Genomic DNA, 26,423 nt, shown 5'->3' with positions numbered 1-26,423 from the left:
CCTAATACTATCTCCCATCCCTTGCCATGGTTTTGCTACCCTTAGGGTTCAGGTTTCCTCTAATATCTGATCTATCCTGCTCTGGTTTCTGCCCCACCTCTCCGTAGGAGGTGCTGGAAGCCAGCAATCACCACATGCTCTGCAGCAGCCTGTAGAGCAGCAAGGCATTGCAAGTGTTTCTCAAGTGCAGAGCAGATGGTTGATGACAGCAGCAATAACAATGCTCAGCCTGAACTTTCTCCTACCTGAAAATCCATCCAGAGAGTATAAAGCCCAAAAGTCTGTCCCCACATCAGCTATTTTATGGACCTGGGGACAGAAGTTAAAGATTTGTGCTGCTAGATGTGGGTATTTTGTGTTTCTGATGTCCCTACTGAGGAGAAGGGATTGCCAACTATGGTAGGTGGTACATGGGATTAGAGCTGATGTGTTTAATTAAACTGAAATTGAGAAGGTGACCAGAGAGTAACTCCACCTTGCAGCTGCTCACAGCATCACAGCCACCCCTGTCAGTTGAAGCCTTAGAAGATGCCAAAACCAAGCTGTTTAGGTTAAACCCAAGACACAGTTGGACCCTGGCTGGAGTTGCCAAAATTTGAAATGACAACACTGCAGCTACTGACAAACACCTTTCTCCGGCTGGAATACCACTGCACTTAATGAAACAGGGAGAGCAAGCAAGTGCTTTGTTTCCTCTGAACTTACTTTTGGCAGCAAGTTGTAGAAGTGCTTTATAATAATCTGATAGGACTTTCCATTCATTGCAAAATGGTAGTTGCAGGTTTCTCCTTCCAAGTTAATCTTTTCCTCACTATTAGCACATACCTCCTAGGAAAAAGACAGCACTTATTCTCAGACTGAGGTCATAACATGCCACTTCACTTCCACCTCATCAGCCTCCCACCAGGCAACCAGGGACACAGTCTTCCACAGCATCCTTTTGTAAAGCTTTACACCTGGCAGTACTTGATTTTCTAGCTGTGTTTCCACACATAACTAATCTTTGTTAGCTAGAGGCTGCTAGTTTAGATACCAAAGTTTGGGCCAGCAAATAGTTACACAGACAAGTACGTATACTTGCATTAATTTGCACATTCCCAGCATGACTGAAGTGCCTGCTGCATCTGCAAACCCTTGCTGGTTATTTGTGTAGTTATTTTGCATGTTGACCTAAGCAAAGAGCCATTGTATTATTTTCCCTTACTGGCACATGGTCCATACCACACCCCCATATATACTGGAGTAGATACAAAACTAGCCCCAAGGTTTCCTCTGTTCCTCAGAGCTACTTCCCAATCCCTATCAAGGAGTGCAGGCCTAATGAGCCTGGGCATTAAACACTAACTAGACATTAAAAGCTTCCTTAATTCCCTCTGACACCCAAAAGCAAAAATCCCTGGCTGTGCTTACAGGGGCAGCAGCTGTGTTTGCTTTGCTGTCTTCTGCCAATCGCCAAGCAATGGAAGCTGGAGCAGAGCCCTCTGGTTCATTTGCTTCGATGAGGATGACTTTGCTGCCCACGTGAATCATACCAGCATTCCTGGCCACTGTGACAGCTGTCTGCAGGTTGTCCCCTGCAAGGATAGTGGAGAAGCAGGCTCCTCACATCTTCCATCCCAGGTGACATCCCAGGCAGATACTGTGGATGTGCAATGGAGGATGCTGGAGGAGTCAATATCTCTCCTGTGTACCCTGTGGGATGCAGCACAGCTCCAGCAGGAGCCAGGGGGGGGACTTACCTGTGACCATGACACTCCTTATGTGGGCAGCAGCCAGCTCCTGTAGCACCGGCTTCGTCTCCTCCTTCAGGCGGTTCTCCATTACCAGGAGGCCCAGAAATGCCAGCCCAGACTCTGCCTCCTCTCTTGGAGCAAGGAGAGAAACACATGTGCTGTTTACCAGGGACAGCACAGGAAACAAGACTCTTCCTGTGGTTTTTGTTTGACAGAAAAACCATGCTCAGTGGGAAACACGCTTGCTTTGCAGGGAAACACATCTGCTGTGAGACTGAGACAAGCAGTGCTCAACAAGCACCAACATTTCTGCAGCTTAAGCCAAGCTCCTGATCTGCTCTGGGAAGGAGCAACACAGCAGAGATGTTTGTGCAGAGAGAGGGACAGGGGTTTGCTGGAACTTGCTGGCTGAAACTCACAGATTACAGCATACAGAATTTCTATTGCAGTCCCAATCCACTGCTGTACAATCAGCTTGCTTTACCCTTTGACAACAGATTTCTGAAATTCAGCTCAGTGAACCCTGCAAGAGCGGTAGCAAAGCAGGCAATGAGCAGTGTAAGTAGCATCTGCTGCAAGAAAGGTGCTTCATGGTAAAGGCTTCCTCTGGCAGGAGTGGAGGGGAATTTCTGGAGCAGGTTGTAACAAGCAGATAGGAAAGCAACCTCAGAGGGACACCAGGGGCTCAGCAGCACACCTCACCTCTCTAGGTTTCTCAGGTCCACATCCTTTCCTAGGTTTAACACTTTATGGGCCAGTGCAATGACTCTGAAGCCTTGGCTTGTGTACGTCTTAAGCTCCTTTAAGAAATCAGCTGGGACTGTTTACAGGGGGAAAATGTTTCATGGTTATACTCTTGCATCATTGCGGATTCCTTTCCTGGGGTTCAATGCCTGTCCTTTGAGCTACTTTGAAGCCTCAGTTATAGCACTGTTGCCTGTTGTCATGGAAGTCAGTTGTTCTGTACTAAGGCTGTGTAACTGCTCACTTCAGTGATTCACTTGCATGTTTAATAATTTTAAATGCAAGTTAAGGTCCAGATAGACAAGACTAATTACTGGGCAGAGAACAAACATCTGATTTAGTAATTCTATCCAAAGCTGTATACATGCTGAGTGCCTGAGGAAATGGCTTATATGTTTCTGACTTACTGTGAGAATTCTCCCAAATCCTAAATTTTCAGTTCTCTAATCATTCCCATGATGCTAAACGCAAAGAGTTCCTTTTAACTTTGCGGTATTTTCTACTCGCTATGTACTGCAATCACAGCTTTATAGTGCAGTGCCCAATTATTCATTAAGCTGTAATCAATACAGAAACAATCAAGACAGGATAAGAGGAGCTATTTAGAAACATGAGGAAGTGGAACATAATTTTGAAGGCATTTTTCTTGTTCATGTTAATTTGTTTGGAGGTTTGTGTCATTAGATCTTACGTAGTTCTAAACTAAATCTTTCTGATGGTCCTCAAAACAATTTCCACCTGTTTTGAGGTCAATGCCACCTGAAATAACAAACCGTGGAACCACAAACCATTGGTATTGTGTTTGCATGGCATGCTTTTGAAGTATCCAGTGAATGTGATCCGAGTTTCAAGTTTGCAGACAAATTTGAGTACAGGCCTATAAAATTGGTCACATACAAAAAAAGAAAGGCCCTGTGTTTACGTGCAAAGAAAGGACAGAAGTCTTAGCTTGAATATTAATACCAATTATCCTTAATAATAGTAATTTGCGTGTCCACAGCAAGTTTCCTATTGCTGAGATTTAAAGCTTTTGCAAGCTGGGTCACTCACTCAATGCTGAATTTACAGGGCAATAAATTAGCAGGGAATTAAAGAACTTGGGCAGCACAACAGTTGCTGTGGCACATGTAATTACCATGATCCTATATCTGCTCTGGGGATTTTGATAAATAATATTTTTTGTGCACTGTATCTTCAGGTGATGAAAGTCAGCTGAAGGATGTACATGGGCTGAACCTCACACTGTGAATCTTTAAATTACAATCAATGAAAAGTCATTTGTAGTATTAACTAAGGACATTCAACCAGACCAAGGCTTGCTTATGACAGGAGTCGTCTGCATGCTGTTGCAGTATGGCCAGTGGGCAAAGTGAGTGCTGGAAGCCTTTTAGGATTTAGAATACCCCAACATAAGCTCTGGTTTGGATTAAGTCTGGATAAACAATGTAATATTGTCCTGTCCCAATTCTATACCTGTTTCTTGTCTACAAAAGCTGGACACTATTTCTGGTGCTCCTTTCATGTAGAGGTCGTAGTGCTCCTCCCCAATCTTCTGTGAAACAACAGACATCCTCTGCAGCCCAGAAGAAAATGGGAATTGATGTAGGATTAATATTCCTTCCACAGGAACCTGAAAGGGGCAGTAAAGTGAGATGTTATTTGAGTCATTGATTAGATAAAGCAAATCCATTCTGAGCTTCATCTCATTCAAGCCTTTCTTGCTAAGGTGATTTATTATTAATAGGAGATTATTTCAATTCTGCTGCCTTCTGGCTATGGCATCAGACCACTCATTACAAGCTTAGGAATCAACAACTCTGTGTTCCCCGTGTAATTCACAGGAATCTCAATGCTTTTCTTTATATTTAACTGGTTTTCCCCGCTTTCTCCCCTCCTTTCTCTTAATAACTTCATATCAATGTAATATTCCTAGAAAAGTCCTGGGAACTAAAATTTGATGTATTATGGTGATGTTACCATGGGAACAGAGCAAACCTAGAAACAAGATTGATTTCCTTGTTGCTACAGCACTGTCTTCCTGGTACTGCTAGCAGAAATCACACTGTGCACCAGGAGGATGCTGGCTGCTTCAGGATAGGACTGGAAACATAATAATTTTCAATTGTCAAAACTTAAACTTAAAGCTTGTAAAATGTACTTAAGAGAAAGAGTGAAGCAAAGAACACTGTGCTTTGGGGTGGTGCTGGTAGATCTTCTAGTGGGGTTGCATGACCATTAGCAGCATATGGTCCCTATATCCATGTTTCTGGGGGTAATGCCCTGTCCTTACTCACATTGCCTCCTCCTGCAGCTGAACTCACACTTTCTTCTGTTTGTGTGGTTTCTCTGCATTAGTTTCTACTTAAAATGATTGTGTAGTTTCAGTTTGCCAGCAGCTTTACAAACTCAGAGGTACTTGTGCCTTTTATTAGTGCAAATAGTGAAGGTGGAAATGAGAGGATTTTAAGGCCAATTAAGTTCTTTAGATGCCACTTTGTAGCAGCATCTCCACTTTCATCAGAATTTGCTTTTCTGGTCCTATGTTTCCAGGGTGTTTTGGGGGAAGATGCAAGAGTGGTTGAAAGGCATTTTGCAACTGCTAGCCCAGATAAATGAACGGTGTGTGTGCTAGGAGTCTGCATGTACCACAGGCTGAAAACACAGAACAATAATTCTCAGAAAGAACTGGACTTACATTTCTGGCTTTTGGGCCCGGTCTAACGATGCATCTATTGAGAGCACCAACACCATCCTGAGCTGTGCTGGAGTCATCTATCTCCTGTACAAGGAAAAGTATTATTTCTCATTCTTTTTCTTTAGCTTCACACCTGTCTGTTAAAAATCAGGGGCAGCAGCATGCTTCCCCCTTACTGTTGGAACTCACTTGCAGAAGTGTTTTGCTATGATCATAGAATATTTAGGATTAGAAGGGACATCAAAGATCATGAAGATCCACCCTCCTGCATGGGCAGGGACACCTCCCAGTAGACCAGGTTGCACAAAGTGTTATCCAACTTGGCCTTAAATATCCCAGTGATGGGGCATCTAACGTGTTCCTATTCATTGTCAGTGACACCCTCCCTGCAGCCTTGTCCATAGCAGAAGCCTACATGGCCCTGTGTCAAATTTTGGTTTCTCAAGTTCCATAGAAATTCAAATTCATATCAATTATGAATACAAAAATAAATAATTATCCTTATCTACCTGGTTTTATCTTCCAGTTTCCTGCTCTGAAAAGACTCTCACAGATGTTCTGTGCAGGAACAGGGTAGCAATTTTCAGTGTAGGGTGAGCCCTCCAGCTTTGGTATTTTACATGCTGCCAAGCCCTGTTCAGACTCACAGTCTCCTTCTGCAGTCTTGTGGCTCTGCTGCTGCCTGCTCTTCCATAGGAGCAAGCCTCAGCCTGATGCCTTCCCACAGTGCTGCTGGAAGAGCTGCCACCAGTTTTATTTACTGATTAACCACTCTCAAGCAAAAAGTTGAAGGAAAAAGATAATGAGGCAGTTAACTGCAGAGACCCAAAACCCCTCCAGGCTAGGATGAGGCCTCCTATCCTACTGTCACCCAAGAAACTCTCCTTCCTTGTGGATGAACCCACAAGACTCAATCACTCACATCCTCCCCAGGTCTCTCTGAGACTTGCTGTTCACTCAGCTAGAGGCTCCAGCTTTAGTTTCTCCATGGGGGTGTTCTTTTGCTATAACAGCAAGCCTTCAGCTTAAGGGCATGAAAACCTGCCTGTGTGTTCCTTGGCTGACCTGCACTCTCTGCATCACATGGCCAATGGTGTGGTCTGATCAACAGCTTCCAGAAAACAGTAACCAGGCTCTCCCTCTGCTTCCTTATACTCCAGTGTTTCCAAATCAAATTAAGAGAGTTAATGCAGGCACCCCCAAGGAAACTGACTTACAGACTTTAAAAAGCAGCTGAGGTGCTGCAAATCTGTCACAAGGTAGCACAGCTAAAGGAGCAAATTCAAGACGCTCTGACCAGGACTGCAAAAGGGTTTCCCCTGCAGGCATGTATTTGAGCTTCACTTGTGAGCTTAACACCACGGGCTGGGTTGGGGGTGTCCATGCTTTAGATGTTTGCAGAGGATGCAAGTCACATTACCCAGTGTGTGCCCTCAAACATTTTCAGGTCCAGCGGGTCTCCCTGAATCTTCTTATCCAAGGCAACCAGTGAATGACAGCTTGCCATGGCTCCACACAGGGGGCCCCAGGGCAGAGGAGTGCTGGATGGGTACTTCTGGATTTTCTGGAAACTGATTAAAGCAGGTGGTTAGTGGGACCACTTATAAGAGGATGCAGAGACACAAGTCCTCAGCTAGGGCATACAGATGCTGCTCTGCTGTTTTCAGTAGAGCTGAGCCCAGTAACTTCAAGCAACATTCTGTCCTTACAGCCCAAATTAACAATTCAGATGCATTCAGGAGGCAAAAAATTAGTAAATAATTAACTGGCACAAATTCAACTTGATGTGAAGCAATGGAGACAGTAAAACACTCAACAGTTTCTTCCTTCAGGCAGCCTCAAGGTTCATTGCCTTTTTAGCAGCAGAGTATGGACTGAACATGGGCTGGGCTGGTTGAGGGCTCTAACAGTTCATCATAGAAATTATTTCTCAGAGTCCTCTCTTCTCACAGACACACACACATTTCAATTTAACAAACTGGCTGGCTGACAAGCTGCACCTGCCAGACCACAGCACAGCCCAAAACCATTCAGGTTGGCATGTGACGGATAAATTTAAATAGATTTTATTTGTCTTTGATCACCACTAGCCTCCCCTGTTACTAACATGGGTCCAGTGAAATGAAACAGGAAGCAAGCAGTGTAATAGTTCACAGCTATGTTAAAAAGAACAATGAACCTCGGAACCTATTGTCCCTCTGGAGCAGAGTCTGTTCTGTTTGCAGCAAATTATACCTTGTTCTCATCCTGGCCATAATTGGCTTATTAATTAATTAATACTTTGAGATACTGTGAAACTGCTAAACATCACATAAAGCCAGAAAACATATCTTATTAAACATTCAATAAGATATTTTGTAAGATGAGTGAAATGCCTTTACTGTCATTGCCTTGCAGTGTTCATCTTAAGTGACAGTAAGTCTTACATGTTTAAAAATGTGAACATTTAAGAAAGAGGAATTATGCAAATAGACTAGTGAGATCAATGCAGACAGCAATAGCTCCTCCTTGTGTTGGGTAGCCACCAGCACTGGCTCCCAGCTGGGGGACGATTGGCATGCTTGCAAAGAGAGCTTTATAATTTCATACCTTACAGGGTAACATTGGTTACCTGAATTTCTTTGGATATACGGGTCCAGTTTTATTCTGCTGCTTATGTGAACAGATGCTACCTGCAAGGATACCTCAGTGGAAATCACCCTGGCATTGCTGCAAGCTGTCTGCCTTTTAGCAGGCTCCCAGCCTGTTCAACATGCACCTATTCCATGTGGCCTCCCTGATGCACTGGAGAAGGGCCAAGAAGAAATTGTACCATGTGCCTACAATTTGGTCCCACTGGAAGAGTATTTTATTGGTTGACACTCATTAATTTCTTCTCATTAATTTGCATCAGATACTAATTTTCTCTCTGTCCTTTGAGGAAATATCTGGAATGTGATTTTTCTCCTCTCACAAAGCATTAATCCTATAATTCATTATGGCACAGTTACTTCTGTGGTGTTGAAGTATCTGATACATTAACAACTACTAGTGATAACTTGGAAGTAGATACAGGGGGTGTGATCTGTTCCTGGCCACTGCAAAAGATTAATATTTTGAGTTTAGCATAACAAGAACTGCAGAGCTTAGGTCTGTTATTGTGTTATAGTAACATTAATTAAATAGTGTAATTATGAATATTGTCAAGTTTAATGTTTACATGGTGGCTATTTCTTAAGAATTTCAATGGTCTTTAGGACTGGAATCGAGATGGAACCTGCCAAGCGTTCGAGTCCCTAGGGACACTTGATATTTTCAGGTTTGATCTGTGGTCTCACAGATTTTTCACAGCATTAGCAGAAGATGAGATCCAACAGTAGGCAACACTTAATTTCAACAGAAGGACTATTATCCTAACATTCAATGATCAAAGGTTTATTGACTAGATTAACAAAATTTATTGAGCTGTGTTGTGAATGACATAATTGAAAAGGTCTGTTCTGTTCATATTCTCCAAATCCCCTCAGGGTAATTAAAAGCTCTCATGCTGCTGCTGACTTTTGTTTGTCTTGAATTAGCAGCAATCATTGGGGTCACACCTGCCACAGCAGTAACCAAATGCCCTCCTCAGAGGGCAGGAGCTGAGCAGGGAAGAGGAACACCCAAGGCACTCTGCGACCCCAAACACACTCAGACATCTCTTGCTGCATGTTGCTGTCTCTCCATATCCTATGCAATTGCCTCCCTCCTAACTAGACATTTGGGCGGTATGTTCACAGTGGAGATTAGTCCTTACTAAATGAGATCCTTCCTTACCTGCTTCCCTCAGAAGGGATGATGCCCCACAGGTCCAGTCCATCTTCTGTCAGAGTGCCTGTCTAAAGTTAAATACATATCTAGTTACCTTGCTATTGCCCACTCATTCCCCTGTGCATTCCCCAGAGGTTCTTCCCAGGCTCCTAAGCAGGGTAAGGAAAGCCTCCACCCACAGTGTGACCCTGCTGCATGGGCACCAGGACAGGATTTTTCTCCTGGGTTAGAGCAGGGATAGAGGGAGTGGAGAAAAAATATCCCATGTTCCTAGCAGTCCCCAGAATCTTTCAGTGTCCCAGGAAGCTCCTTACTTTGTCAAAACAGACAAGGTTGATTTGTCCACAGATATTAATCCTCTGTGGGCTGATGCAGAAAATCTTCTTTTTCTTCAGCCTCCTTTGGGCATAAACAGTGCCTGTTGTCAAGGCAGCAGGGATAGCAGGAGGCACAGCCAATGTAAAGAGGAGGAGGGCCATAGTCACCACATCTGCCACTGGCTTCTGCAAACAGCAAGAGAGAGGAACAGGGGTTGATGGTTTGGGAATAGGCTCCTGGCCCTGCTGCCACTACTCTGGGTGTCCAACCCTCCTGCCCAGCTCTGTCCTTGGGGACATCCCAATTGGGGTGTCCCACCACCCCAATTTCTGGAATCTGAAAACTGGATTACAGAGATGAACAATATTCCAATGATCTTGAGTAACCAAGGGGTCAGAGCTGGCACCTGCAGCAGCAAAGACATATCCCTAATAAATACCTTGTGGGACACGAACACACACACGGTGTAGATGAGTCCAAACATGCCAATGGCAGAGAGGCCTAAGATGAACTTGAAGGCATCCCTGTAGAGTTTGAAATTCACTGGCTTGGGGTAAAGAATGGATCTCACCAGGTCACCTTTAGCTGTATTGAACCCTGTGTGAAGACACATGCCATACATTGAACAGATGACACAGTGACATAGTATCACATCAGTGCTGTTCAAAAACAGCTAACATTGCACAGGTATCAGCCATTAGATGGCAACAAACACTTCCCAGGGACAGGAGACTTGTGCTAGACTTGAAGAAAAGAAACCAGCTCTTCTACCAGCCTCCAGGGCTGCTACTTCCCCCCTGCTCATTAGGAAATGGTAAAAGTAATACCAGTCTGCAGCACGATGGCTCTTGCTGGTCCTCTGCCTGTGGGCTTCGTCTGTATGACTTCTGTCCCACAGAAGAGGACGTGTCTGCGGTAGTCTTCCATGCTGTGGGTTTTCCAGGGCATTGGACTCTCCACATAGGGCAATGGGGTTTTAGTAACTGGAATGCTTTCACCTAAGAACAGCAGGATGTGGCTTCACTTAAAGGGGATTTGAGAGTCTATCCAATTCTGCATATTAGAAGGTGAGAACAGCTTTTAAGTGCTAAAGCTTGCTTGACTAATTAGCTTGCTTATATACCTACACATATGGATTTATAGGGACAGCCCTTGTAGTTTTCACTGCAGAGTACATCAGATGGTTTCTCTGAGCATTTTGTATCAAGAAGCTGGGGTCAAAGTTTGCCCCTGAATCAAGTTCATGCCTTGTGGGGGCTTAATGTTTACATATCACTCTGACCCCATCACATCTGACTTTGCCCGCTCAAACAGAACTGCTGCAAGATAACAATCCAAAACTGAAAAAATACATATTCAGTGTATTTGAGTATTTTCATGTTCTACTCCTGACAGTATATTAATCATACTTCTTTTTTAATGTGGATAAGAAATGCATATTACACAGTGTTCAAAAGCCCAAGACAATGGAATTATTCAAGCCACAGTTTTTTCATCTGCTGCTGCACACTGTTCTAATAAATAGTAAACAGTTTGCTGTCAGAACAGATAAAGACATCTCCTTGACAGAGAACCCATGCAGGGCCTTAGCATTTCAAAATCCAAGGCTGCACCTGTGAGCATCCCTTCATTCACAATGCAGCTTCCATCAATCAGGAGAGCATCACACGGGAGAGCGAGCTTTTTTCCATCTAAAAGAAGCATATCTCCAGGGACTAAGTAACAAGACTCCAGCTCTTTGCAACCTGTAGAACAACAGAAAAAGGAACTTTACTTATGGTTAAGTTCTGGACAATTAGAGAAAGCCTCAAGGCACGCACACGCACACGCCACACACCCAGCATCACTAAACTTCTATGCTGCGTGACTGAAGACCAGTGCTTCTTAGATGTAACACTGGCTGAAAAAAACAACAGCCCAAAACCCAGCTCTTGTCTAAACATCTCTCTCCAAGTGGGTGTCTTAAGTTTCAATTTCTTGGTGTCCATAAAACATTTTAAGAACACTCATCCAAGGCCTTTTTCATCTCCCATCACCCTAGCAATTGTCCATCTTGTCATCTTTAAGAGGCAAAAATAGATAGAATCCCTATTTTATGGGCACTGATCTGAGACACTGAAAAGGATGTGCATACCTCAGGGGGAGCCATATATCTAGCCTCCTTCAAAATTATTCTCAGGGTATTTGACAAGATTGTGAAAGTAGACTATAACAGAGCAGGGAAGCAGGTCTTGGAAGGCCAGAGATGTTATCTAGTTGCTTGTTTGTGAAATTAAATTTTCCAAGCTGTTCTTAACTCTTAACATAAATTACAAGGTTCACCTGTATCATTAAATACAGATGGTGATGATAATGATACTGATGCATCATTACCAAGCACACAGGCTGTGACCATACTTTTCTCTTCCCTTCCCACCTCACCTCCCTCTGCCCCGCTCTCCCTGCAGCTCACCCATCCCATTTATCAGCGTTAAAAATCAACAGGAGTTGTGCAATTCCTGATACATTTCAACACATAAGTTAATTATACAGGCTGGTGAGGAAAACAAAATGCAAATGATTCACCTTCACTCTTGGTGCAGACTGTGACCTGGACTTTGTTATGCTCCTCAACGAGGTTGTGCAGCTTAGTTGACTGCTGTTGATGGGAAAGCAATTACAGTGTTGAAACTCAATACTCAAGTGAAGCAGTAGGTTACAATTCAGTGATCATGCTAACAGCACAGAAACTAAACTGCTGAGTTTAGCTCCAACAGGGCAGGAAACCTCCAGGGCAGGTTTCACATTGCTTGTTAGAAGTAAGGATAAGAGTTGGCTCCTTGGCTGCAATACTGCTATCTGCAGTCCCTCAGTAGAGGCTTCCTTTGAGATTAAAAGTTTTATCCTTTCTAGAAGGCTATCAACAGGGCAACCAAATAGTAATGGGTAATGCTACAAAGCCTCCACTGCAAAAAAACCAGAAATTCTAATTTATCTGCATGTCTGTGCTTTGACAGTTTTTGCAATCTAATTCAGACAATTACATATCCTGACACAATGATGAAGTCAACTGTCATTGCAAGGCCATTAGAGAGTAACCCTTATCTTGATTTAAAAGTTGCAATTGCAAAAAGCTAATCCCTGGATGTGGGTTTCTTCATTAGCATTGCTTGTCTGAAGATGTCAAGCCAATTCAAAGAATATCTGGAGCACCCAAACACTGCAATTCATCCTGCCAAAATTATCACTCACACAAGAGAGCCAGTCTTGCCAAAGAGAGCCAAATGGACCATATCTGCTCTGCAATACCAGGACAGACACCAACACTTTAAGTACAAATGTCTGCTCAAGGAGCTTTGAGTGCTTGTTCAACAGGGGAGTTCTAGTCATCCTACTAGCACAGAGTTACAAAAACATGATGGCACAACACACCTGTGCTGGCAAAAGCCCTTGCTGAGATAAGAGCACTTGGTAGAGCAGGGGGTGCACAGGGGTGCTCGTTAGCACAGAGCATCCTGAGCATCCACTGCCTAAAATCCCACAAATCTCGGGGCTTGGGACCTATGCAGAGAACATGCCCAGAGGAAAGCAGAGTTCATTCAAAGAAAAGCCAGCTCCTGGAAGGGCAAACTATTGCCTCCTTCTGGGCAACACTTCACAGAAGTTTGCTATACTTCCTTTTCAAGAACCTTTTCAAAGGGCTGAATCTTGTTGTTTCTCAGTAATTTAGAGCAGGAACAATTATTTTATAAGCAAATCTAGACAATGTGACCCATGTCTGGCTCTGAAGTGGCATGTGAGCTCAACAGTCTGGTCAGGTCAGCCCAGAGCTGTCCTCCATTCAACCCTGCCACCACCTCTAATCACAACATGCTGCCTGCAGGAACTGTAATTCTCAATGCTGCCCTCTAACCCTTATAATTTCCCTGAAGATTAACAAAATATTTACCAGGACTCAGGAATACCCAGTTCATTTTGCTTTCAAATATTAACAATACAGATGAATGTGATACCTAATATCCAGACCCAAGAGACCAGACTCCAGTTCCCTCTGCTCTTTCCTATCTGTACTTTCATTCACATAGTCTCTTTTTTTTCTCTATTATAACCTTTCCACATATGATTTTTTCCTTCCCTATGTATTTCAAGAGGGTTCAGAAATTAAGGAAATGGTTTTAAGGAAATGTATTCCAAACTCCCAGCAAGAGTGTCCTCTGATTCCAGCAGAAAGCACCAGGAACCTCACCTGGCTGGCATGAGGATACTTGATGGCAGGCAATGCTGTGTGACTCATCTCAGTCTATTTGCCTTTGCCACAGCAGCTGAAGGTTTCAGATTTATCACAGGTGAGTGCTTCAGGTCAAAAAGTGAATGGTTTGAAAACTATTAGAAAATTCTTCCTAGCAGCTGTATCTATGACAGCCCCATATTGAACAAATTAGAGAAATAAAAAGTCATGTTTCTTTTTGCTGTTAAGACCTGTTATTCAGCAAACCTCAAGAGCAGTGAATTCTTCTGAAATTACAGTAGGAACCATACTCATGGATATAGTCCACCTTCATAAAGTCTTACAAACCACAGGTATCAGACTTCAATCTTCTTTAATTCTTGGGAAGTTCAAGACTCCTAGGCATGACCCTTTTAATTCTTTTACAGCAATTGATCCGTACTAATACAGCAGAATACACAGCAATAAAAATAACCAGAAAGAGCATATGAATAGGACTTTGTGATAGATGGGATTGCTAGTAGAGTGCAGGATGCTGAGCTGGCAGCCTCCTCAGCAGACTCACCTGTCTGAGGTCGTACACGGTTAAGACAACAGAAATGATCGACAGAATTATGATGGCCACTGAATATTCAATGTAGCCCTGGCTCAGCCACAGTGTGAGGGTGAAGGCTTGGAACACATAAAAGGGGTTTAAAATCTGCAAATGCAAATGTAATACACATCAGGGGATGCACATGACATGTCAGAAGACATCGAGTGTGAGAAGAGGTGAGAACATTTAATTACAGAATCCAGGACTCTCAAACAGCAACTTAAGGGCTGTTTTGCCATCCCAAGGCAGCATTTTTCATGGCTGCTTTAGAGCGTTAATAATAATTAAAAAATCCTCCAGCTCTGACTTACTAGCTCACACATAGTTTGTCATGTTTGTAATTAAAAGCTGTTGCTAACCAGTTACAATGCAGTAGCAACTATGCTGGCAACTTGAAGTCAGACTTCAGGGACTTCAAGTCAGTTGGTTTCCCACTGTAGCCAGCTAACAAAGGTGACCTTAACATTGCTGCATCTAAGTAATTGCTACACAGAAGACTACTCAAATGCAGGGGGGAGGAAAAAAAGACAGTTACCATAACAGTCTTTAATACTTTGTGAACTCCAAAAGTGGCTGTGAATGACATTTACTTGGAAAATTATAAAGAAGAGCTAATGGTCTGTGAGGCCATCAGTAATCAGTCTTAGACTACCACCAAAACAGAGGTTTGATTTCCTTATACTTTCATATTTTTTGCTACTCTACCCAGTGTCAGCCTTACAATACCAGTCATCCCTCACTTAATTGTATTATGCTAAAACAGGTCACAAGCCCCACTGAAGCCTGAGAATATAACTTTGGCTATTGTGGTATCTGACTAAAGAAAGAATTAGATTAACTTTTTTTAGACATTTGCCCACTACTTGACTTGTCTGAAGGAGTAACAGATTTTTCTGTAGAACTGGTATAACTAAAATAGCCACTGAAAGAGCCTTCTGCATAAGGATTAGAATTGAAATGAATTATTCATCTGACAAATCTGGTCCCTCAATGAAAATTTAATATTTTCTTCGACATTCACTAGGACAAAGACACAGACACTAAATCAGGGTGCCAGCCTTTGCACACTTGCAGCTATCTCTGGACTGAAATACCATAAGCTTGTGAGGACCAATCTGCCTCCAGGCATCACCATTAATATTTCAATCATGAAGCTTTAGCCCTGGATAGAAGTGCAAAGTTCAAATTAAATAAACTTTTTAGAGTGCCACACGGGAGTTCTCTTCAAAACCATCTCCAGAGGGCACTGAAAGGTTTGTAACATCAAATCCAACCAATTTCAGGAGCCCTGAAGTTTTTCACATATTTTGTAGGGTTTCAAACAAGTTTCACTTAAAGTTCAGACACATACTATCTTGGAGTCATAGCATTCAGAGCTCTTTTCCAATATAAAGACATACACATAGCATCCAGAGTCCATTAAAGTGACATCATATTGTGTGCAAATTTCTGCTTACAGATTGGCAAAAATATATGTCCAGCATTTCTAGGTGCAAATCTTACACAGTGCTAGTCTGGCTTACTGACCTCTTTAAAAAGTAACTTCCAAATAGGACGAATTTCAACTTCAATGGCATTAGGTCCACACACCAATTGCCTGTTGGAGGATAGAGAAGAGTTTCCCATGTTATAAGTCATGCAGGACAAGACTTTTTGTGGAGAATCACGCACCCAAATAACATTAACCATACTCTAAAAACTTAAGTCTCAGAGGCACCATATGGCTGAGCAAGACACATAAATCTGGTGGAAGCTAGAGAACTTTACACAGAGTCAGAATTTTACTGTTTTCTTGCTGAAAAAATTGTAACTTTGTTGCTAAACCCTGTGATGAGCTTTCTGGAAGGCTTTTAAGGAGATGATGTCAAAGAAAGCCAGTCATGTCTTGCTGTGCCCTTAACCTCATCTGGAACCAGTGTTTTCCCCACACTTACCCTGGCATTGCTCAGAACAGAAAAAAAACACCTCAACACAGCATGAAGGATAATGATTTTACAACTCTCCAAATGTCACCCACACCATTTGCGCTCTTTACTACTAAGAAGAATGGTAAAAACCTCACTCAAATTTGAAAGGAAGAATTAACAGGTGACACTGTCATAATTAGCTCATACATCTATTCATACGTAGACCGTACCTGATCTTCTGTTCTTCCTTTGTCAGGCCAGCTCCAAACTTGTGGTGAATGCTGTGACACGTGTTGCTGTCTTCTAATGATCTAAGGTAATAGGAGAAAGCTTAGACAAGGGAGTCCTGTACCTCAAAGGGTTTTGTAACCAGATTTTTGACACTCACCCAACTTTTTTGAACATTTTTACAGAATAGTCCCAAACATAACGGATTTTCTGCACCTGGATACATCTCACCTGCAAGATCAAATAGCATAAATTACTTTTACCATTCAAGGGAAAACCACCTCACTGTAACAGAAATCCTTGTCAGTGTTTTAGGAGAAAACTCCAAGTGCCTCAGCTTCTACTGTCACTCACTATCTCTCCTGCCACTTACCTTTAGCTGTGACTTCATTACAGCTCTGTTTATGACAGAATCTTTATCAGCTACAAGAAGACCATCTGCATTACTACCAACGGGTAGTGCCACTGTGGACAAATCAATCCAGGTCACCTTCTTCCAGGTGTATCTCTGAAACTCATCCTAGAGAAATTGAGTACAGTTCAGTGACAAGTCCAAAATGTTGCCCATAACAGTTCCTGACTCTGGGAAGTAAATATGAGATTACCAGAGAACTACAGTATTGTGGCATCTTTGCAATCAAAGCAAATGTAAGCCCATACTAACAGGAGTGTTGGTATCTGTGTTCTAGTACTAATCAGAAAGCACAGAAAGGTGATGTCAGTTATCTCCATTTGCTTTCATTCATGCTGCAAAGCAACTCCAAAGATGAAACTAAACCATAAGATGTGCTTCAACAGATACTGTATGGATATTTTGTCTATGGGATTAGAGTAGAGATAGTTGGAAGTAAAAGCCTTCTCAAATACTTCCTGTGTGGACTTTGAATCTCAGCACTGGGTACTTGGCTCTACTGCAGTTCTGTGTTTCTTGTTATTCATCCACAGCCAAAAGCAACTCAGCTTTACTGCTACAGATGCACATCGGACTGAATCACCCTTTAATCAATTTAGTTTAAATAAACTACCTACAATGAACAATAGATTAGTCATTTTGTGGTTTGAGTGTATTTATATTGGCAATATCAGTGCAACATTGTGCATTGAGTGCACATTTGCTCTGCTGGAGTTGGCTTGGGTTTTAATTTACAGCCATATAGTCTTAGAATATAACTAATACCTGAAATCTAGCTCTCCACTTCCAAAAGTGGAAAGTGTTATTAATCTGCTGCATTGTGCAGACAAATACAGACAGGCTGCCCCATCTGTGAAAACAATGGGTTCTGGAAATGCCAAGGAGCAGGAAGATCACCTACTGTTGTTCGGAGCAGAACAATGTCCGCTTCTTCCAAGCTGCAGCGGATGCAGTTTGCCCACACATCCCACTCGGGCTTCCAGTAAAACAGCAGCAGCAAAGCTCCACAGGACAAAATGTATCCAGCAATGCACAAGACCCTCCGCCAGCCTTGGGTTTTGTAGCCAAATATCTCCTGCAAAGCAAAGAGAAAACATGCTTTGTTAACAGAAGTGCCCAAGCTTATTGAAAAGATAGGATGGTGACTGAAGTCCTCCCTGATAATGATTCAAGGTCAGTTTTGGAAATGAGAGTTTGTTGAATGATAAAACCTAGTTAAGCACATAGCAAAGCTGCTGAACAGAGGATGCTTCTGGGGCACTGCTGGCAGGGGACTCTTCTCACATCAGCTCTTCCAGGATTAATGAAGAATTTACTCTAGTCTGGAGCTTTTGCCATCAAGATTGCAGCTGACCCTTCACAGTAACAGATTTCTCTCTGCTGTGCTGGCACTGAACACCCTGCCTGACACCAAGGGAGATGTCTTCAGGCAAATTTATTGCTGGCTGCTGAAATCTACCTTGCAGCAGGGGCACAGAATCTGCCCCAGGGTAAGAAAACTGCTAAGCGCTGAGCAACTCCTCTCAGATACCAGCTACCCTATCCACTGGTGTGTTAGCTTCCACTGCACACACCTTATCCTGAAAACAAATACGGAATGGCTCTTTTTGCTTTATACACTCTCTTCCTTCAACTTAATCCCCACATCATCTGTTACTTTCCCTGCTTTCCCTTTCATCTTTATAGTCTAATACTCATCTATCCAGTAATATGCCACAGTCCACAAATGAGACTAAATCCATAACTTTAGTTTTTCCCCTTGACAAAAACTTTGGATTTTTTCACCCTTTGTTTTAACACCGTCTACGGGACTAACAATAACTTTAACGCCTGCTGCATAAGTGGATCCTGCAGTACACACTAGGTGTTTTAGCAGCACTCTGAAGGACATGAGGAAAGGAGGAGACACTCCACCCTCAGCTGGTGTCTCACAGCACCCAGGGATGCCATCCTTTTGGACATGTCACCCACCTGTAGCCTGGCCTCAGCTCTCATGGCACTGAGACAGCAGCCATGGTAGGTGCCACACTGGCTCTGTAGCCCTGTGAGTGCCCCTTTCTGCTTCCCCACAGGCACCCAGGCAGGAACCCTCAAGAACCCATGGGGCTCACTTTGTGCATCCCATGCTATGGCAGACCATATAAAAGTTTATTTGGCAAAAGAATCATTTTTTTTTTAAGCCTGAAATAAAAACCAAGAAAAAGAGATCAGGTTTTCCATGATGTATGTACTGCTGAAAAAAAAAAAATCAATAACAAAAAACCTGTTTTCCCTCAAATGTCTTCACTCCTGCTGCAGTGATCCATTTGTTTCCTTACACAGGGCACCTCAGCTCTCCTCCTCACTTCAAAAAGCCCAGCTCTAGGCAATTCCTGACATAACACTCTAGGGCTGATGACAAGGGCAGGAAGGCACTCACTTCAGGAGGAAGTGGAGGATGCAGTCTTATCTGGACCATTGCCATGCCACCAGCAAGGTGCTGCCAGCCATCAAGGTAGTGACCTTGGGGGCTGCAGGAGAGGCTCAGGCAAGGAGCTGCTGGAGGAGCCCTGTAACATCACTGCCCCAGAGGGCAGCAGGTGTGTGATGCACTTGCCCCTGAGGAGGTACCAAATGGCTCTGCAGCCTTAGGCAGAGGAAGTAGAAGGAAATGCTCTTGCATATCTCCTTGTAACTACACTGAATATTTTTCCATAACAGCTTGCAAACTGAAACATAGAATGTGATGGGATAGTGTAACCTACTGACACATCTTATATGGATGAGAGGGGCTGGAAGAAATGGTGTTTTAATTAAAAAAAGAAAAAAAGAAGAAAAAGGAGGAAGTCCCCCATCTGAAATAGAGGTCAGAGAAATTCCAGGACTACTGGTGCTTTACAGGGCAGATTGCAACAAAGCAGACCTCCTCGGAGAGGGCTTGTACAAACAATTTGCACTGGTTCAACTTCAAATATAATTTTCAAGTGACTTAAAGGCAGTGGAGAAAGCACGTATTCAGGTTTAAGGGAGCAATTAACTTGATTTATTTGAACTCTGATCATAATCAACAAACTGAGCTGAAATCAATGAAGCTCAACTGAAATAAAGACAATCATGCAGCCCTTACACCAGGTTAGAAAATTCATTTCAAACCAGCTATGGAACTTTCAGATGTGTAGTCCTGCTGTATGCAAAATATTATTCCTTCAGATACATAATACTACAAATGTAACTACAATAAGAACAGTGTTTCCAGAGTGGGAGGACAGTGTCCACAAGGATGGAAATTCAAGGAGCACTTTGTTTGCTTGCCTTTTCATAGACGAATTGTTATAAATTCATTCCAAACGCAGGCCTGGGAAACAAGGTGCCTGTCACAGGGTGGCTGGAATGCCAGGAGGCGTATGGGACCACAACTCATCCATCACCCCACAGGGACCAGAGACAATCAGATCTTCAGCCAAAGGTGTGGGGAAGGCTGAGGAAGAGCTGTGGTGCTGGGCAAGTGCAGGGCCAGGAGTCACCCAACAAGAGCATTCGAGGATTTTTGGCATAGGCCGAGCTGGGGCCACTGGCAGCCAGAGGGACTGTGGTGCACAGGCAGGGCCCGGTCCTGCACTCGCAATGTCCCCCGGGCCAGGGAGGTGACCTCAGCTGGCACAGTCAGTCCTCATAGAGCTGCAACACATGGCTGATCAATAGGATCACCTGCACAGAGGAGGTAGACAGACAGCCTGTCCTCAGAGGAGATGGATACGCGCTGGGCGTCTGCACGGTGTATGGAGGGAAGCGCTGAAGGCTGGGGCTGAGGGAAGGCACCCCCACGGCTAAGACTCCCCTCACTGAGACTGTCTGCAGGCACGGGTTTCCCAAGAAGGGCAGTGCCTGGAAGCAAGGCTGCTCCAGCAAACAGGATGGCAGGAAGGTGTCTGATGAAAAGCACTGCTCCTCCTGACGCAGACAGCCTTGCACAAGGCCAGCTGCACCCAGGGCAGGGCCAGGGCCCTTCTCCATGGGCTGGATGGGGCAAGAGAGGTGTCTCCTGGAAGTGGGTGCAGCTTATCTGAGATGCACAGACTCCCAGATAAAAGGCTGCTTCTGGCAACAGCCTCACTGCACCCTATCCATCAAGGAACTAGCATCTTCATTGCTTATTATGTAGGTAGAGACGGGCATCAGGGGCCACATCCACACACCAAGCAGTAACCCCTTGAAGAACACTGTCTGTTGCAGTCAGTGTGACACAGATGATCCCTAGCTGACTCCTTACCTGTCTCCCACTGCAGATTTCTTTCATTTTTTACTGGATCCAGGCTGCGGCAACTGGCTTCAGCACCCTAGATCAAGCTCATATAAGGAGCAGACAAATCCCAGGAGGAATTTACTGAAGGCAACCAACAGGGCTGAAGCCCTCCCCACTATTAGTAGCCCTGGAAGCAATCCTGATTCAGAGGTGCAGCTGTGCTCTGCAGTGAAGAATCTCTCCCACCTGTGCATGCCCTGAGCATCAGCCTTCACATGACAGTGTCAGACATGACAGAGACACTTTCTCTGTGCCCAAGGCTGGGCAGACAAAGGTGCTGGGAACCACTGGTTAGAAGCCTCTGCTTGCAGAAGAGAGAATCCTGTCCTGGGGTAACGTGCTGCTGTGCTTCCAGTGCCTGCAGCACATACAGACCTCCAGCAAATACAGGAGTGGCAGGACTGTATTTTACATCTGTGCAAAGGTTTCTACTTCTGTGCCCACTCTGCACTGGAAATATTTGGATTCTAGTTGTTCTTTGCACAGAAAGTTTGAGGAGAAAGTCTTACTCCCACCCTTGCCAGGCTCTGTGTAATCACTCCATGTTTCCAGGTAGAGTTTCCAATTCATTGTGTTTGCAAAGCACTCACTTAGTGTAGCCCTTCCAGGCTGCTGCACATAATCAATAATCAATCACAATCAAAGACAGAAAGTAGATTCCATTAACATTAATAAAAAGCACTCATAAGGATGAGATTCCTGCCATGAGAGCTGCAGTAGACTGGTCACCTGCCCAATATTCCAAGATCTGGTAAGAAGCAAAGACCCTTATATTTCAGGAGACGTGATTTAATCACTCCTTCAGACAACTGTCCAGCATAAAACTCATTTGTAAGCACTTTTCCTATGACTTGCTTTCTGATACATAATGACCCAGCGAGGGAAAGGGTACCCATTAGTAGAGATCCACATAATAAGGAGGGAAAAGACAATGGAATAGGCAGTGGGGAAAGGGACATTGCTCCCTAGCCAGATGACCTCTGGTGAGCAAAGAGGTCTTTACCATATTCTATGCCTTTGGACAGAAGTGTCATGTTCCTCACTCAGCTCTTACTTTGCAAAAACCAATCTGAGTCAGCAAGGACTCAGGGTTTTGCTTTCACCAAGGCTAATTCAAGAGACAGCGCCCAAATGAAAGTGAAGGTGAAGAAGCAGAGGCATATCCAAACTGGGCATGTAGGAAAAGAGGTGCACAAGAAAACCAAGACCCAGCACAGTCCCCTACTCCTTACCAGCTCATTTTCTTCACCCTTGTTAAGGAGCACACAGTGATCCTTCCAAAGCTTTTCCTCCATCTGTCCACGTTGTTTTCAGTCCTGGATATCCTTGTCAGTGAGGTCAAGCGATGTTGAATGCAGTTACTAACTTGAACTCAGGCCAGCGTTGAAGTCAGCCCTCACCAAAGTCCTGTTTGCTGCCTTTGAAAGACTCACAGTGCACACGCTTCTTATTAGGCTGCTGGGAGGGGGAGGAAAATCCACCCTCACGTGTGAAGCTCTGAAATGCCTGCATTATGTAAGCTGTGTGTTTCTCTGTCTTCTGGCTTTGCTGTGGGGTGGGACTGGCTGGGTCTGAGCTTCAGTGGCTGTGGGAGACAGGGAGGGCAGGCACCTGCTATCCTGTGTGCAGGAGATGTCTCTGCACAGGGCTAGGAGGGAAACTGAGGCACAAAGCAAGGAGAAGAGTGGGAAAGTACTGCAGCTCAGTGCAGAGTTAACCCCAGAACAGCCAGGTGAGCACCAAGGACCACCTCCAGCACGTCCAAAAGAAACATCTAGTCTGGGGAGATCACAATGGACAGGCCTGGGTTCGGTTTCAGCACATGCTGGAGCAGTGGTTTTCAGATATGAATCCAATCTGAAATTCCCCACTAGCTCTGGGCATCACCTCAAACAATAGCTGTGGTTCAAATTCTGCCTGAGAGGTAAGTAAAGAATAATGGGGGTGGATGGCTCCTTTGGAGAAGCCCAGCTGGACAACACAGGACTCAGCATGCACTGTGAGACTCTGCAAGGCAAGGAGAGGTGGGGACTCCAGCCTGTCCTCTCCAGGAACATCAGCAGCAGGCAGGCTTGGGCGCCACCCTGCATCTTCCAGTCTCCTGTGTCCCAGCTCTCAGTATTGTCAGAGACAGTTTTCAGAGCAACCTGAAATTGCTCTGTGTCCCCCCATTCCCCTTCTGGCACAAAGTCTAAAACCAACCATTTTTCAAGGCAGGAAAAATGAGCTGAGTTATTGTCCTAGAATAAAGTACATGTTTGTGTAAACAGAAACAATGGCTTAGAGTTTGTTCAGATCCAGTTTGGCTCAGCCACAGGGAAGCAATTTTCTATCACTGATGAGACCAGGGAATTTAAATTCTGTAAAGAGTCTTTGCAAAATGTATTTCCCCACTGATGGTAAGAATAATTCTAAATTCTCCTTGCCCCAGGTGTGAGAGAGAAAGCTGTCCAGGGACCACAGTGCTGCATGTCTGGAGTCCTCTAAGTCTCCCTCAATCTGCAGCTCCATCCTGGAAAGAGCACCTCTCACTACTACTAAGGAAATAAAAGCATTTATCCACATCTCTTCTCTTAGAGCAAGGAGAGGTGAGGCTCTCTGGCCCTAGGGTAACAAATAGGAATTGTCACTTTGCTGCACCTGAGGCTGGCTCTGCACAGTCCACCTAGATCCATCCTGGAGGGGTTCTTCCAGCTGCAGTTTTGTCCATGAAACAACAAAGACAGAACAAACACTGCAGGATCCTGAAAAATCATGGTGATGGTTGGAAAATATGTATTTTTCTCTTTTTTTTTAAGCATTGTCATTTTGAACTGCCTAAAGGCTAAACTGAATAAGATTTCAGCATAAGTAAATAGTTCCCCTTTGTCTCTACTTTTCATCTGGGAGGGCATCAGTTTCCCCATCCACCACACTGTTCTGCACATCGGCCACTGTCATGCAGCTCCAGGAATGGGATACACTTGCAGACATTCTCCTCCCACAGAAGCAGTGCACATTTCTAAGGGGTCCTACACAAAGTCCAGCTCTGTCCTTTGTGGACATTAGTGTGGCAAAAGTGTACAGCAAGAGATAAACATGTCAGCGATTGCCTACTACTAGCAAACGCCTGCTGTGACTCTCCAGGGGAAGGAAGCTCAAGAGAGGTATCATTATCTGGGCAGTGTTACTAGTTCTCTCTAATTTGATCATCCAGGGTGAGGTGTGTTTGATTTACAGGAATATGATTTACAGTCTCTGGACCACAGTCTCAGCAACTTCCCTGTGTGAGGAGGCAGGGTGGCCACCACTGCCACTGCAGCCTGCCCTTGTGAAGTGCTCCCTAAGCTGTGTAGGACACCTCCAGCCTCAGCCCACCAAGCTGTGAACCCACCACCTGAAAGGCAAAGAAGAAGGACTCAGGAAATTTCAGTCCAGTTAATCCAACTTGAATATCCAGATGGATGTGAGACAAAATTCTTAAGTAATCAGTTTGTAGGTACCTAGGGTATAAAAAAATGATAAGGAGCAACTAACATGGATCTGTAACCGGAAGATCCTACCAAGCCAGCCAAATTTCCTCCCTGACAGGGAGCTGCTCCAGGGAAAAAGAGATAAACAGCTAATGTGGCACATTTAGGCTTTTGACAGATCTCCCCATGAGATACAAAGATACTGAAAGATAGGATGCTTTTGTGATTTGCTGAAGGGTTGAATCCCAAGTAAGTGGCCCACTTTCCATCCCAGGGTAGCCAAAACATTCATGTTCTTGTTAGCAGCTTGTATAATGGGATGGAAAGGACAACTGAAAGATGTTAATGACATTGAGCTCATGGAAGCACCTGCTTTAGAGAAAAGAAAAAATGAAGTGTAATTTTGGGATGCTGACCTAATAGTCTGAAATGAACATATGAAATTCAGTAAAATGCTGCACTTAGCATCTAGAAGCATGAACAAAAGGGGGAAGTAGTGGCAAGTAGGTGAACGACAGGGAAGGAGGTATAGGTAACTGCAGGTTGTTTCCCCTTGCCAAAAAATGTGACTGTCTTTCTGAGCTGGAGTAACAAGAGGCTGGTGAGATCTGTAAGATGAGAGGAAATTACTCCACTCGACTTGCTGTCAGCAAGTCCTTGTCTGGAGTTCAGGCTCTCAGAAGGTACGACCTAAGTGGCAAGAGACGAAAAGTTTGAAAAACATGACCCCTGAAGAAAAGTTGAATAAATGGGTTTGTTTAAACTAGAGCAGAGAAAGCTGAAGAGAAACATAATAAGTCTTACAGTACACAAAAGAAGACAGTCAACTATTTTTTTCTTTTCCTGTTGTTATTAGCGACAAGGAGAAATCAGACTAATTTCTTGTTAGATTAAGCAGTTAGATTTTCAGAGTTAGTTTGAATATTCAGGAGGATTTTCTGACTTACGGGATAATAAAATACTCAAACAGGCTACATATGTCAGGGGAAATCCCATACAAAAAATGATTCTAAAGAGAAACAGGACATAATTTTCCAAGGATGACCTAAGGACAGGTAGATCTGGCCTCAGAGCAGGGAAATGGATGAAGTAACTATGTCAGATCACCACCAGTCTCATGCTTCTGTGATTTCTGCAGAAATCCTTGTCCAAGCTCAGTAAAGCACACACCTTAACTACAGTAGGGCAGTGGATCTCTGTGATCCTTTCTGGACCATGCCATTTATTCATGGGACCAACCAGTCTGCAATGGGACACCTACACAGCTGTGTTTGTCAGGACTTACATTTCTCCAGTCCCACCTGTATTTTTTTTTGTGTATTTTCTGCTGGCTTTTTCTTTCTCCTGGTGTTCCTTTCATTCTATCCTCATCTTCCTGCTTCCCTGGGCTCTGGTCAGGTTTATTCCCAGCACTAGTGAGTGTCTGATATCAAGTTATTTTAAAAAATTTAGCTGTGTTGAACAGCTGAACAGAGCTATTGAAAACCAAAGCCATGCTTGATTTTGAACCTGCTATCAGGTTATCTGAGTGCAGTCCTATTTCCTGAGAATGACTATTCTAGAGCTTTCAAACAGACCAAAGGCTTAATGACTGCATTTTTCACCTCACCTGCAGGCACGGGTGCCAAGAAGGTAAGTTTACTTATAAGTTATCCAGGTTTGTCCTGATCTCTTGAGAACTGCAGAGGACACGTGATGCTGATGAGCACAGTGAACTTTCCAGTAGCAGCCAAAATGGTCCAAACACTTGCTTGATATCTATGGGCACTGTGCACATTCAGGCATCAGAGGTGTTGTAGCTGTACCACAACAACACACTCTGTGCACTAATCCAGTATCATGGAGAGGATAGTGGGTCAGTCCATTAAGGACACTGTTCTTACAGGGCCAAACGTCTCCAGCACTGGACTAACTCATCCCCAGTGAGCTCAGGGGAAATGTGCAGCTCTGTATGGAACCTCCTTCAGCTGGGCACACATGGGTAAGAAAGACTTGGGGAATTGCTCCAAAACATGCCATCTGCCAGCAAAGCAAATAGAACTTCTGTGCAAATATGCTGAA

The 26,423-nt window shown here is 44.0% G+C and overlaps 1 protein-coding gene across 1 annotated transcript in view; it reads right to left on the bottom strand.

Annotated features, from left to right (window-relative positions):
• ATP13A5 (ATPase 13A5) overlaps window positions 1–22,205 on the bottom strand; it is a 31,970-nt gene extending 9,765 nt beyond the window's left edge. Inside the window, exons 1-20 of the mRNA XM_030456020.1 lie at window positions 22,143–22,205; window positions 17,530–17,703; window positions 16,590–16,736; window positions 16,377–16,447; window positions 16,219–16,299; window positions 15,609–15,678; window positions 14,052–14,186; window positions 11,845–11,917; window positions 10,893–11,024; window positions 10,107–10,277; window positions 9,719–9,876; window positions 9,276–9,464; window positions 8,968–9,029; window positions 6,593–6,743; window positions 5,173–5,256; window positions 3,951–4,107; window positions 2,436–2,553; window positions 1,740–1,864; window positions 1,411–1,574; window positions 706–828 (exon numbers count right to left, since the gene is read on the bottom strand). Coding sequence (XP_030311880.1) covers window positions 706–828; window positions 1,411–1,574; window positions 1,740–1,864; window positions 2,436–2,553; window positions 3,951–4,107; window positions 5,173–5,256; window positions 6,593–6,743; window positions 8,968–9,029; window positions 9,276–9,464; window positions 9,719–9,876; window positions 10,107–10,277; window positions 10,893–11,024; window positions 11,845–11,917; window positions 14,052–14,186; window positions 15,609–15,678; window positions 16,219–16,299; window positions 16,377–16,447; window positions 16,590–16,736; window positions 17,530–17,703; window positions 22,143–22,205 — 2,448 coding nt within the window. The remainder of the gene's footprint in view (window positions 1–705; window positions 829–1,410; window positions 1,575–1,739; window positions 1,865–2,435; window positions 2,554–3,950; window positions 4,108–5,172; window positions 5,257–6,592; window positions 6,744–8,967; window positions 9,030–9,275; window positions 9,465–9,718; window positions 9,877–10,106; window positions 10,278–10,892; window positions 11,025–11,844; window positions 11,918–14,051; window positions 14,187–15,608; window positions 15,679–16,218; window positions 16,300–16,376; window positions 16,448–16,589; window positions 16,737–17,529; window positions 17,704–22,142) is intronic.
• Window positions 22,206–26,423: the final 4,218 nt, after the last annotated feature.

This window comes from Calypte anna, chromosome 9 (assembly GCF_003957555.1).
Source record: "Calypte anna isolate BGI_N300 chromosome 9, bCalAnn1_v1.p, whole genome shotgun sequence".
Classification (NCBI taxonomy): Eukaryota; Metazoa; Chordata; class Aves; order Apodiformes; family Trochilidae; genus Calypte; species Calypte anna.
Note: the sequence above shows the minus strand (reverse complement) of the source record. Positions and strands in the feature narration are given on the sequence as shown.